Genomic DNA, 14957 nt, shown 5'->3' with positions numbered 1-14957 from the left:
AAGACAATTCTTAAAAGAAGAAATACAAAACGTTCAACATTCTTAGCAACTGGGGAGATGCAAATTAAAAAACCTTGAGATTTCACCAATGGCGATCATCAAGAATCTAAATAATGAAAATTGTTGGCAAAATGTGGGAAAAAGTATGGTAGTTTATACATTGCTGGTGGAATTGCAAATTAGTATAATTAGTTTGGAAAGCAACATGGAGATTTCTCAAAAGAACAGTAATGGGACCACCATATGACCTAGCTATACCACTCCTCAGTATTTATCCAAAAGAATTAAAATCAGCATACTATAGTGATACATGCACAACAATGTTTATAGCAGCACAATCCTCAATAGTCAAGTTATAGGTACCCATCAGTAGACAATTAGATAAGGAAAATGTGTTATATATATACAATGGAGTTCTACTCAGTCATAAAGAATGATATTAGGGGCTGGGTTGTGGCTCAGTGGTAGAATGCTTGTCTGTCATGTGTGAGGTACTGGGTTTGATCCTCAGCACCATACAAAAAGCTATTGTGTACATCTACAACTAAAAAAAAAAAAAAAAAAAAAAATTTTTTTTTTCTTTTTGCTAGATCCCCAGCCCTTAAAAAAAAATTTTTTTTAAATAAGAGATTAATGCTTTAATGGAAGTGGCTGTGGTAAAGATTTTCTCCGAATCTGTAGGATTTCTCGTCACTTTATTGTTTCCTGAAAAAAAAAAAAGGGGGAAAAAGAAAAGGCTTTTTAACTTGAATCCATCCCATTTACTAATTCTTGATTTTACTTCTTTTTTTTTTTTAAAGAGAGAGTGAGAGAGGAGAGAGAGAGAGAATTTTTAATATTTATTTTTTAGTTCTCGGCGGACACAACATCTTTGTTGGTATGTGGTGCTGAGGATCGAACCCGGGCCGCACGCATGCCAGGCGAGCGCGCTACCGCTTGAGCCACATCCCCAGCCCTTGATTTTACTTCTTGAGCTTTAAGAGTCTTGTTAAGGAAGTCAGATCCTAGGCCAACATGGTGAAGATTTGGGCCTATTTTTTCTTCTATTAGGTGCAGGGTCTCTGTTCTAGTGCCTAAGTCTTTGATCCACTTTGAGTTGACTTTTGTGTAGGGTGAGAGATAGAGGTTTAATTTCATTTTGTGACATACGGATTTCCAATTTTGCCAGCACAATTTATTGAACAGACTATCTTTCCTCCAGTGAATGTTTTTGGCACCTTTGTCTAGTGTGGCACCTTTTTTCTAGTATGACATAACCACATTTATGTGGGTTTGTCTCTGTGTCCTCTATTTTGTACCACTGTACCACAAGTCTATTTTGGTGCCAATACCATGCTGTTTTTATTACTATACATCTGTAGTATAGTTATGATGCCTCCTGCTTCACTTTTCTTGCTAAAGATTGCTTTAGGTATTCTGGGTCTCTTATTTTTTCCAAATAAATTTCATGATTGCTTTTTCTAATTCTATGAAGAGTGTCACTGCGATTTTAATAGGAATTGCATTAAATCTGTGTAACGCTTTTGGTAGTATGGCCATTTTGACAATATTAATTCTGCCAATCCAGGAACATGGGAGATCTTTCCATCTTCTGAGGTTTTCTTCAATTTCTTTTTTTAGTGTTCTATAATTTTCATTGTAGAGGTTTCACCTCTTTTGTTAGATTGATTCCCAGGTGTGTTTTTTTGTTTTTGTTTGTTTTTTTTAAAGGCTATTGTGAATGGAGTAGTTTTCCTAATTTCTCTTCCAGGGGATTCTTTGCTGATGTATATGACTGTGTTTGATTTATGATTATTGATTTTTATCCTGCTATGTTGCTGAATTCATTTATTAGTTCTAGAAGTTTTCTGGTGGAATTTTTTGGATCTTCCAGATATAGAATCATGTCATCAGCAAATAGTGATAGTTTGAGTTCTTCTTTACCTATTTGTATCCCTTTAATTTCTTTCTTCTAACTGCTCTGGCTAGAGTTTCAAGGATGATGTTGAATAGAAGTGGTGACAGAGGACATACTTGTCTTGTTCCAGTTTTTAGCGGGAATGCTTTCAATTTTTCTCTATTTAGAATGATGCTGGCCTTGGGTTTAGCAATATATAGCTTTTACAATGTTGAGGTATGTTTCTACTATCCCTAGTTTTTCTAGTGTTTTGAACATGAAGATGTGGTGTATTTTGTCAAATGCTTTTTCTGCATCTATTGAGATGATCATATGATTCTTGGTTTTAAGTCCATTTATTGATTTCCATATATTGAACCAACCCTGCATCCCTGGGATGAATCCCACTTGATCATGGTACACTTATCTTTTTAATGTGTTTTTGTATGCGATTTACCAGAATTTTATTGAGAATTTTTGCATCTATGTTCATCAGGGATTTGGGTCCAAAGTTTTCTTTCCTTGATGGTTTTTGTCTGGTTTTGGTATCAGGGTGATATTAGCCTCATAGACTGAGTTTGGAAGGGTTCCCTCCTTTTCTATTTCATGGAATACTTTAAGGAGTCTTGGTGTTAATTCTTCTTTGAAAGCCAATCCCACAAAACCAAAGGCAGAATGGTTTCTCTAATATGTGAATGCTAATTCACAATAAGGTTGGGGGCACTAGGGAAGAATAGCATTACCTTAGATTAGATAGAGGGAAGTGATGGGAGGGGAAGAAAGGGGATGTGGGGATAGGAAAGATAGTAGAATAAAACAGACATTATTACTGTATGTATATATATGTGACTGCATGACCCATATGATTCTGCAACATGTACACTCAGAAAAATTAGAAATTATATCCCATCTATACATATCAAAGTGCATAAATGCATTCTACTGTTATATATAACTAATTAAAACAAAAAAAATTTAAAAAGAATGAATTCATGTCATTTGCTGGTAAATGGATATAATTTGAGAATATCATGCTTAAGTGAAATAAGCTAGACTCAGAAAGTCAAAGGTTGGGTATTTTCTCTCATATACGGAACCTAGAGAGAAAGAATAAAAAGGGGGCTCTCATGAAAACAGAAGGGAGATCAGCAAAGGCAGAGACCAAGGGGGAAAGGGAGGAAGGAAAAGAAAGAGTAAGAAGTAGGGAATGAAGTTGGCCAAATAGTTCTATGTGCATGTAAGAATATATCACAATTCATCCCAATTTTATATAACTCTAATGTACTAATTAAACAAATAAATAAACAGAAGGAAGACCGATAGAGTAGAGGAAGATGATTAGAAGAAGGGATGAGGGAAAGGAAAAAGAACGTACTGTGGGGTGAAATGAAGCAAACCATGTTACATGTGTTTATGAATATATCAAAATGAACCCAACTATTATGTTTAACCATAATGCACTAAAAAAGTTAACCAACCTTACCTGTTCTTTGCTTTTAGAAAACAGTTATTTCAGAATTACAAGCTATTTTCTGAAGAGCAAAGCTATCTATTATATTTTTAAGCAAGTAAAAAAATAATTCTTTATAAAATAAAGTCAGTGTCTAAGAATACTTTTATTACTTGTCTACCAGTCTTGCAATGTTATTATCTTGCTGATTCAATTTATGGACTTCAGTGTTGAAACCTATAAGAATGTTCACCTTGTTATATTACAAGCAATGTTTATACTGCTTTCATCTGAAATTCTTACCACTTGATACTGTACAACTCAAATACCAAATATACCAAGAAGACTTCTTAGTCACAGATTAGTAATGTTTCTACCACAAAGGCTCCCCTCCTTTTAAAATTCCCTGCTCCTCTGGTGGTATTCAAATACTAAAATACTTTATCTATTAAGATAAATAAATGCCCAATCCTTATTAACCAACAACATAATAAAAAAACAATAATTTATATCAGGTTTCCTGAATATTGACTGAATATAGCCTTTGATTTGTAACAAGCAGAATCCCAGAGGGCTAGGATCATTTTGCTCATTTTATAAGCAAGCACATGGAGGCCTAGGGAGTTTAAATAGTAAACTTCTTCTAAAGAAAAAAAAAACAACATAAGATTCAAAAATTCAAATTGTAGATAATGACAGGTACTTTCATTCAGTTTTGTTTGGCTTTTTGAGTGTGATTAGAAATAGAAACAATAAAATGTAATTTAGAGGATATTTAGAGGAACATGTCACTTAAAAACTGATCATTTTTAGATATAAATAATTTGGTAGATGTAAGTGGATGAAGGTAAGTTAATATTATCCCTATATTATTTATTATCCCTATATTATTTATAGTTTTTCATGTGTCCTAGAGTCTGAAGATTACAGTCTACAAGACAATCTCCCTTAGAGACGGCAGCTAAATAAGAAGCAAAATGATACTGTTTACATCAAGTGCCAAACTCTATTTCTGTCAATCATGTCTTCATATTATCCATTACTTCCTGACCTGGCAAAAAGTCAGTCTGTAGACTATCAATTTATACCTACTCTGATGACATCAAGAGATATGCCCCAATAGCCCTGCCAATACACACAAAAAATGTAATACATCACAGCATCCAAATTTTTAATAGCTAGCCTAAAATTATTTTTAAGAAGTGGCCTAGTCTAAGACACCATTTTTCAAATTGAGTGTTACAACCCGTAATAGGGTCATAAAACCAAATTAGTGAATCATAACCAAATGTAAAAAAATAAAACAGAAAAGTATGAAAAACAATATATTGCAAGTAGTAAGGGTAAGTATCTTTTCATGAAAAATATTTAAATTATTTAAATATATTGCATACTCACAAATATAAATGCAAATAAACATACATAAAACACATTTGAATATACGTACTGAATCATAATATGGATGTATTTTATTGTACCTCAAAATATAAAAATTATATAGTGCTAAAAATAAACATTCTTTGTAAACCAAGAGGCATTATCTATAATTTGCAATATAAATCATCCATTTAGAAGTAGGATCAAAGATCCTTCCCAAAAAACAGCACAGTAAAAGAAAAATGCTAATCCAGGAGTGCTCAACCAGTGAGCCACATTTTTTGTATTTGGAGACAGGGTCTCACTGAGTTGTTTGGGGCCCAGCTAAGTTATGGAGGCTGGCTTTGAACTTGTGATCTTCCTGCCTTGGCCTCCCCAGGCTCTGGGATTACAGGCCCTTGTGTCACCAAGCCTCCAACAGCCTTTTCTTAATTTAAACACTCTTTCCAATGCAAATACCTATTGTTTTAGTCATTTCTTCTTCTGCCTATCATTCCTGCCCTCATTCTCTAAGGCTGGTTCCTCCTTATCCTTTTACCTCCTAATTGTGGAAATTATTTGTCCTTGGAACATTGCAATTCCTTCTGCATATTTTTCCTTGTAGAAAACCTATCTATTTGCAAATAATATTTCTATTTTGTCTTCTATTTTGCTTCCCTAGGTATTTGGAATGTAGCAAAAAAGACATGCATACACACCACAGCTTTTCATGGCTCTCTTTGCACTAGTTGTTCCCTTTGACTAGGAAGAAGCCTAGCCGTAAATGAAAAATAATTATGAGGATACAGAGTGAAAAAATTTGCTTGTTTATTTTTGTTTAAAGGGAGTGACTTGCTAAGAAGACCAAATCAGTAAAAAGAGGAGTTTAAATAGATTTATATTGAATCATTCCCAGAGGAAATCATTACTAGAGCAAAGTCTTAGAGTTGTAATTCAGTCAGTAGATAAAAAGATCAGCTATAAAATAAAGAGGGACAGCTATTCTACAAAGATTAGAGAAAATTACATAAGGATGAGAATGTTTATAGGTACTTGGGGAAAAGGTGGAATACATATTCATAATATTATCCATCAATAGAAATTGATGTCCTTCATTTATATTTGCAATGTGGGGGGTATAATGAGCATGATGAAGAAGATAGTGGGGTTAAAGAATTAAGGAGACCATTTATGTACAATGTGTCAAAATGCATTCTATAGTCATGTATAACTAATTAGAACAATTTTTTAAAAAAATTAAAAAAAAAAAAAAAACAACAACTAAGGAGAGAACCTGAGGTATAGCTCAGTGGTACAGTGCTTACCTGCCATGTTCAAGGCCCCGGAATCAACCTTAGCACCACCAAAAATAATGATGATAATAATAACAATGGTGACAATTCAGGAGAAAGGGTTAAGGTTTATAAAAACACATTGAAAAGAATACTAAGGAGGATTCACAGGCAGTTTTGAGGACATAGTTAAGGGTGCAACAATGAATTTATAGTGGTTCCAATTTGTTCTCCTGTTTTCCTAAGCAGTTCTAGAAGTAGACATGAAAAAGGCAAAGGTTATAATGGTCTAGTTTTGCTAGGCATATGCAATATAAAGCAATGAGGGTAAAAGGATTAAAAACACAAGGGACAAAATGGCTAAAACGATTGATGAGAAGGAATTAATTCTGGGAGGGGCATAACTGACTAGAAAAAATTGAAGGAGTTAAAGAAGTTGAGTTCTGTGAGACTGAAAAACAGATGCTAAAGGAACAGGAGGATTTAATATTTTAAAGCAGAGCAATTCTGGGCAATGGGTGTGGCCATGGGAGTATATAGCCAAAGTAGAGTGGAACTAAATATGGATTAGAAGTCAAGAGTCTGAAGTTTTCAACGAGCAACCAAAAAAATCAACAAATGTAAATGTAGAACAGCTCAGAGTAGAAAGCTCTATAAAATAATGAATGCTTAGAAGATCCATTTTTGTACGAATATGCAGAAATACTGATTTAGAACAACAATGGTAGCTAAAAGAATGCTGGACTTAGCTTCTTGTGTTTTGACAGGTTCTTGTTACTGCCATTTCATAACCTCTCTCCATGTCCCCTCTCCCACTATGTCATAAAAGAATAATCAACCTGCTTTGAAAGGACTGCCAAGAAAGGACACCTGAGTAAGATGCTTCCAGAAGTTGTAGACAAGCTAGGAAAAAAAAAATCATCCTCTGAAAAAGAAACTAGTAAAGGCATGAAACTATTCATCCTTTGACTAATCCATACTAGTATTTGATTTATGATTATATGTGTTAAGATTATGGTATTTCCAAAGTTTTTGCCAAGAGATGAGGGTATATTCTCAATAATCATGGCTGATATAAAATTTAAATCTCTTCTAATTTAATAATATTTAAATAGTATTGATATAATTTGCATATTAAATCCAAAAAAAGCAACTTTATAGCTTGATATCATAAAATATAGAGCAAAATTTATTTATCCATTGCTATGATTTGAATATAGCAAAGCAGGCTGAAGATTAATGTCCCCTCCAAAACTCATGTTGAAGATTCTTCCCTACTGTGTGGGGGGAGAACTTAATCCAACTATGGTATTTAAGAGGTGGGTCCTTCATTAAGTGGTTAGGAATAGATGAAGTCTTCAGTAGAGCCCTTGTGATTGAATACTAGTGGCTTTAAAAGAAGGAGAAAGACTAGAAGATACATACATGTGCATGTTCTCCATTTCTTGCCATGGATTATTCTGCATTGCTGTGAAACAATGCCAGCAAAGCCATCAACAGTCGTGGCTCCTTAACCTTGAATCTCTAGAATCATTAGCTAAAATAAACTCTTTTCTTGAAAAATTAGTCATGGTATCACATTCTTAGCAATAGAAAACAGACTAAGAATTCATTAATGCTTAAAGCATGGAGATATTATACCCAATGGGTATTCTAGTTATTAGGGTATAAACTCAGCAATATAGGGATTACATGTAAGTTTTTTCCCCAGAGTCTGGATGAAATGGCCCTATGAATCTAACTCACTTTTTTTTCTGATTCTGTGCTAATGAAACCATCTGATCATCACCTAGGTTTCACAGGAATTATGATGTTTAAGGCAATACTCTCTAGAGTTTAAAAATTTTTTTATCATAAAAATATTGTTTTACTAATCCATATTATGTACCTTGCATTATATATACAAGTGAAATTTTAAAGGGTCAGTCATATAAGTACGTAGAAGTTCTAATATTTTCTTCCAACATTCCAATGGCATCTTGTAGACAGCACTCTGGAGACCAGTGCTCTAGAGAGATAGGGATGAGTGTTCTAGGCAATGGAAAAGGCAAAAAGTTGACATAAGTGATAATCTAGAACTGTGCTAACTCAGTAATATGATAACTGTGCTAACTGTGTAATATGATAAAATCATTCAGCACTGTGTAAAACGATAAGATGATTTTCAAAGGTCCTGAAATCTATACAACTACAAGAGAATCTAGGCAATGAACAAATAAAACTTTAACACTGAGGAACCAGATGTGTCCTGTTCCAGCTAAACAAAATATTCCTTTATTGCAATATAACAAAGAAAGCAAGTCTCAACCAAACAATATAGATATGGAAGTTTAAAAAGTGCTTATAGAACCTCTCCCCTCCCTAGCAACAGAAATTATCTTTTGTAACTACTCACCTGAATAAAATGTGTTGATTTTGGCAAGTTCTTTTTCACAGGTTTGGAAAAATTTTTCTTCAAACTTGGCAAAATACCTCTTTACTGTGTCCTCATCTGTAACTGAAAGGCAAGAAAAACTACTGAATATAATGTCAGAAGGCCAACTTGGAAAACTAGAAAAATAAAAATTTACATTCTAACTTTCTTAGTCTTTAAAATGGCAATTATATATGTATTATCAGAGAAAATGAATTGTAAATTATATTAAGAAGAGAATAATCAAAGGTCTTTTCACAGGAATACAACCCTTAAGTTGAATGAGACTAAATCTCTACTACAATAAAATTTTTAATGTTGAAGAAAAGTATTCTAAGATGTCAGAAGAGGAAGAAACGTCTATAGAAAGAGATAATCTGAGCTGAGTAGGATTCATTCAACAAGAAAGTAAATTAATTATTTCAGGGAAGAAAAAATATAACAGCAAAGCATGAAGACATAAATGCATGGTATGTTTCTGGAAAAAATTGATTTTGTTCTATGTTAAATTGCTACCTAGTCTTTGTACCTCAGCTTCATGAAATACAGAAAAAAAGTGTAGACTACTCAGTGTAAATTAGATGCTCCAAAGTATCAGGGGCTTGATAGGTAACATAAAGGAGTTGAGCAAGTAGATGTGGCAAGTGTAGTGTTAAATGGTAACTGACACCTTCAGGATAAGGAGTGGTATGGAGTCTGGCAAACTAGAAAGTACAAGTCTGTCTAATTGCTGCCATGTGGTGATATGGGGCCCACTTTGTCAGATTTTCCAATTTTTTAGGAGACACCATTAGTTCAGATATTTTTAAAACACTGTGTGGGTCAATCAATATGTTTCTGCAGGACTGATCCACTTTGTGTTGTCTTACTGAATACTGTTATGTTCTAGATCTTGAATGCCATCCCTTCACCCCCTGCCAAATAATTCTTGTGTTGATGGCTTGGTCCCTAGCTGATGGCATTATTGGGAAGTAATGGAAGCTTTAGGAGGTAGTGCCTACTTGGAGGAAGTAGACTATTGAGAGGGTGGTCCTTAAAGGGTATATTGGGTCCCCAGCCACTTTTTTTTTTCCTCTCTGCTTCCTGGCCACTATGAGGTATACAACTTTGCTCTACCATGCACTCCCCACTATAATGTTTTGCCTTGCCACTGACCCACAAACAATGGAGCTAAGTGACCATGGACTGAAACCTCAAAAACTGTAAGCCCAAATAAATCTTTCTTCCTTTAAATTGATTTTCTCGGGTATTATGGCATATTAATGGAAACCTGACTAAAACAAATATCAATCTACTAAATCCCAAAGTACAAAATACATGTAGCTTCAGGATTCCTAAGAACAAAAGGGTATTTTTCTTCCCCCAGTGAGATTCAAATAGATTCTCCAGATGGATATCATAATATATAACTACCTTATTTCTGGATCTCTTGGAGTACTCTAAGCTTGAAATATGTAGAAAACAGGTTCCTTTCTCTTCCCCTCATCCCCCAAATCTTAATGTAATCCCAGAACTCTTAAATAATGACCTGAGAACAAGGGAAATGGTATTTCCCTAAATAACATGCAATATACACATACATACAAATTCATAGTACTACAGATATTTTAAAGAAAAACAAAAGCTTTAAATAAAATTCTAAAAAACACATCAAATATATTTGTTAAAAAATTAACATTGTGTAAAATTTTTATATATACATGTCAACTTTTCTAGACATGGAGAAGATATGCTTTAGATCTGAGCACATAAAGCAGGATATTCTACTGATTTTACAGGGAAAAGGGGGGGGAATGGCCACTTTTATGTTTTTCATGAAACTTAACAATTTGGATATAATAATGAAGTCAATTAACTGCTGAAAGCCACTGAGAATTACTTTCTTAAAGCATAAAACAGGCCCCAGCTTTCTAAAACAGCTGACCTTGAGTTAAGGAAGCTCCAAGGTAACAGATGTGGCACATATTATAACAGCATCTAGCTATAGCCGATTTAAAACAAGAAGAGTTAGGATTATTTTACTTAATTACCTCCTTTTTCATTTTAATTTTGTTTCCTATTGTTAAGACAATTCAAAATCAAAAACATGGGCTTGTTCAAAATAATATATTTTGCTTTCCTATTAACAGGCAACTTTCATTAATATAAAGTGACTAAATTAAGTTATTCAGCAAAATGAGTTAAATATAGTTTCTGTTCTTGAAATAATTTTAATATAAGTCATTTATATAGAGGTTGCATATTCAGCAATATATACTATATAAAATGCTACTAAGAACTTAGAAATCAAACATGTAAAACAAAACATGTATTAAAGTGGGACCATTCTACCCATGAATCAGTTTCCTACGATTTCATTTCCTCACTTTAGAGATTTTTTTTAATCTAAAATGCCAACAGTCTGTTATATAGTTTCCTAGTTCATATACAACTTAATAGCCATAAATTAGAAGATGGTATTATAATGTTAAAATAACCCTAAGAAATAATAGCTGTGAGAAAAGAGGAAGAAAATCACAAATAAAAACAGCAAGAATTGTATAACTAATTACAACAAATTTAAAAGACGAAAAACAGTAAGGATAGCTGTGCAAAATAAATGAATAATAGTGCTCTTTATCCTCTCAGATTTCAAAAGACCTAGTCAACTACTAAAATCGAAAGTATACTATTGGTAAAGGAATTAGCAAAATACAACAGAAAAAAATAAAGTCCAGAAATAGATCTGCATACATATGGAAATTTAGATTAAGATAAAGGGGCTTCAAGTCAGTGAGAAAGGAATGGATTTTAAACAGAGGTTATTTTTAACACTACACAAAATACAAAAACCATGAAAGGAATGACTCATACTTTCACAAAATAAAAAGTCTTCATTCCACAACATACTATAAGCAAAATTAAAAGAGACTGGGAAAACATACATCTGCAACATTTAAAATAAAGGATTCATATACAAAATATATTTTAAAAATTCTTACAAATCAGTATTAAAAAGACATTCAAGTTCATAAGAAAAATGGGCAAATTACAGCAATTCATAGAAAGAGAAATAAAAGGCCAACAATGAAAGGATGCTCAACATTCAAATGTCATACAGATGCAACTTTTAAAAAATGAAATACAATTTTTCAACCTCAGACTAGAAACACTTCTAAACAGTGTTATCATTTTGGCAAAGATGAGGGTAAATGAACATTCTCACTCCCTGTCAACAGATATACAAATTTGTAAAGTCCTTTATGAAGGCAATTTGGCAATAGCTATCAAAATTTTCAGTATATTTAATCCCAGATGTAGGAAACATATTCTAAAGGAATTTTTGCACAAACAAATGCAAGGATGTTCATAGGCCATTATTTTTTTTCAAGTGATAAAACAAACTGATGTCCAGTAAAAGGGGGGTTGGTTAAACAAATCATGTTAATATTACATAACACAATAGTCATTACACCATAGTAATCATTTAAATTAGTGACATACATACATCCTGACATGTATGAAAGAATCTCCACAACACACTGTGGTGGAAAAAAATTTAAGTAACAGAATATATATGTAGCATGATTCCATTTATAAAAAAAATATGGTTATAAATATTCATCTATACATTCATAGAAAGAAGATTGGAAAGAGGCATAACAAAATGCTAATTGAGGTTACTTCCCTTGACAGAGAAGTATAAAAGGGATTCTCAAGTTTTGCTATTTACAATTATTGTATTGCTTATAATTAAGAAGTATTCATGAATACAGATAAATCACTTGTATAAATAAATGGTATTATATGTTAGAAGAAAAAAAACACATGTCACATCCAACCTCTACATTATACATAGTAAAAGCTAACCAGCATAGCTAGTTAAAATGACTGTATCAGAATCTAGAGGTATTTAGAATGATTATACCTTCCATTCCTGTTATGGGAAGTTGGTAGAAGGCTGACTTACAGAATATAAACTTCTGTTATACAATGCTTTCTAAAACATACCTACTGAACAATGTAGGAAAACATTAACTCTGAATTGGAGAATCAAAGAATTTCAGAGTTCAAAAACTAGTATAATGTCCTTATTTTGTAGGTGAAAAAAACTGAGGTGTAGATAGCCTACTATGAGAGAGGATTCCTCCCTCCAACAATAACAATATACATTTTATTTTCTTATAATAAAATAAAAAAACTATCTACATATCAACTAAATGAAAGTGACCACTGAGTGTTATATGGGTCTTATGGCTTGAATATGTGCCTCCTCCAAATTCATATGTTGAAATCCTGACGCTCACTGTGACTGTATTTAAAGATAGGGCCTTAAGAAAAAAACAAAAAAACATGGTATGGATATCTTGCTATTAAGCAAAGAAAAACAAAATTTTAAATAATTTACTGCTTAGAAAAAAAAAGACAGGGTCTTTAAAGAAGTAATTAAGATTAAATAGGACCTTAAGGTTGGGCTGGGGATGTGGCTCAAGCAGTAGTGCGCTCGCCTGGCATGCATGTGGCCTGGGTTAGATCCTCAGCATCACATACAAACAAAGATGTTGTGTCCGACGAAAACTAAAAAATAAATATTAAAAAATTCTCTCTCTCTCAAAAAAAAAAAAGAGTACCTGACTTGTAGTATGTACTCAATTAAAATTTAAAAAAAAAATTTTTTTTTAAAAGACCTTAAGGTTAATGGGGCCCTAATCCAATAAGTCTGGTGTCCTTATAGGAAAAGGAAGAGACACTTGAGTCCTCCTCCCTTCCTCATTACCTACAGAAGAAAGGCTATGTAAGGACACAAGTCTGCAAAAGTCAGGAAGAGAGGCCTTACCAGAAGCCAACCCCATCAAGCATGGACTTCAAATCTCCAAACATTGAAAAAGTAAAATTTCTCTTGTTTAAAACATCCCACCTGGGGCTGAGGTTGCAGCTCAGAGGTAGAGTGCTCACCTAGCTCCCGTGAGGCACTGGGTTCAATCCTCAGCACCACACATAAATAAAATAAAGGTATTGTATCCACTTACAACTAAAAAAAAAATTGAAAAAAAAATCCAACCTGTGGTATATTTTTATGGCAGCCTGAGCAGACTAATACAATAAGCTAAATATGTCAACCATTAGTCACCAAAGTCACAAAAGACTAATTCTAGTTCAAAGAGAATTAGTGTTTAAGTACAAATGTTAGCAAGATACAGTAACAACAAGAACAGCATCAACAGAAAAAGGGAAGACAAAAGGGTGGGAAAAAAAAATCCAGAATTGGTGAAGAATGATTCAGAGAACACTGTTAGAGAGATCCCTTTCCTGAGTTAAGTAGACATAAATTCAATCAATTATACTAAAGGGGGAGGGGAGAACAGGAGGGAATACCAGAGTGAGAAACAGACATTGATTTCTTTGTCATTTGTATTGTGGTCTTATCTTCACCTCACATTTATGGATGACAATTTTTTTCTCATCCATCCCCCTAAATGACTATGTTAATAGAAATTACTTAAGAGCACCAATCAGAGCAAAATACTGCTACTGCATAGTAATCACCACCAAGTGCTTTTTACAGCAACTTTCAGGAATATTTTAACTTTTTATAACATAAATGTCACCTAACCTTGTCATGCAATCTCAAGGTTAGATAAAAATGAAGTCTATCAAAAATCCAATTAAGATTTAATGCAACTGCTCTTTCTACAGCATAGCTTGTTGATGATGGAAATACCAAATACTGTATTATTTGCAACAAAAGTTAAACTTGCGCTGCTATACACTAACTCAGAAATTTTGATATTTTCATTAACTTGACTGATTAAAAATTTATGTAAATTAAAATAAATAAAATAAAATCTCCATTAAAGCTGATTCATAGTGGGATAGGAAGTGGGAGCATGGAAGGAATAGACGAACTCTAGATAGGGCAGAAAGGTTGGAAGGGAAGGGAGGGGGCATGGGGCTATTAAAAATGGTGGAATGTGATGATCATTAATATCCAAAGTGCAGGTATGAAAACACGAATTGGTGTGAATATACTCTGGATACAACCAGAGATATGAAAAATTGTGCTCTATATGTGTAATAAGAATTGTAATGCATTCCTCTGTCATATATTAAAAAAAAAACTCCATCACATGTGATGTTACATTCAAATTTTTTTGACTATTCTCAATTTCCTTAATTTCCAGATCTATGAGATATAGAGGGTAGAAATAAGTCTATTTTATTTTTATAGATCCTATACTCAACATAATGTCTTGCACACAGTATGTGCTCCAAGATGGGCATGGTGTTGCATACCTATAATCCCAGCGACTCAGGAAGCTGAGGCAAAAGAATCCCAAATTTGAAGTCTGCCTAGGCAACAGAGCAAGACTCTGTCTCAAAATAAAATTAAAAAGGGCCAGAGGCAGAAAGCTCCTGGGTTCAATCTCCAGTATTACCAAAAAGCAATCATCAAACACAGTATGTGCTCTATACACTTGTTTTTTAAACTGCAAATTTGATATAATATTAATATTTTGTGAAAAATATGATTTATTAAAGTGAAAAAATCCAGCAATTCAATAGTCATATACAAAAAAAAAATTAAAGACA

At 33.2% G+C, this 14957-nt stretch overlaps 1 protein-coding gene and 1 long non-coding RNA gene across 2 annotated transcripts in view; one reads left to right on the top strand and one right to left on the bottom strand.

Moving 5' to 3' along the window:
* LOC144367132 (uncharacterized) overlaps positions 1–14957 on the top strand; it is a 202199-nt gene that overhangs the window by 60575 nt on the left and 126667 nt on the right. The window lies entirely within an intron of this gene.
* Xpr1 (xenotropic and polytropic retrovirus receptor 1) overlaps positions 1–14957 on the bottom strand; it is a 172492-nt gene that overhangs the window by 70232 nt on the left and 87303 nt on the right. The window contains exon 3 of the mRNA XM_078022430.1: positions 8370–8471. Within this exon, the coding sequence (XP_077878556.1) occupies positions 8370–8471 (102 nt within the window). The remainder of the gene's footprint in view (positions 1–8369; positions 8472–14957) is intronic.

This window comes from Ictidomys tridecemlineatus, chromosome 10 (assembly GCF_052094955.1).
Source record: "Ictidomys tridecemlineatus isolate mIctTri1 chromosome 10, mIctTri1.hap1, whole genome shotgun sequence".
Taxonomy (NCBI): Eukaryota; Metazoa; Chordata; class Mammalia; order Rodentia; family Sciuridae; genus Ictidomys; species Ictidomys tridecemlineatus.
Note: the sequence above shows the minus strand (reverse complement) of the source record. Positions and strands in the feature narration are given on the sequence as shown.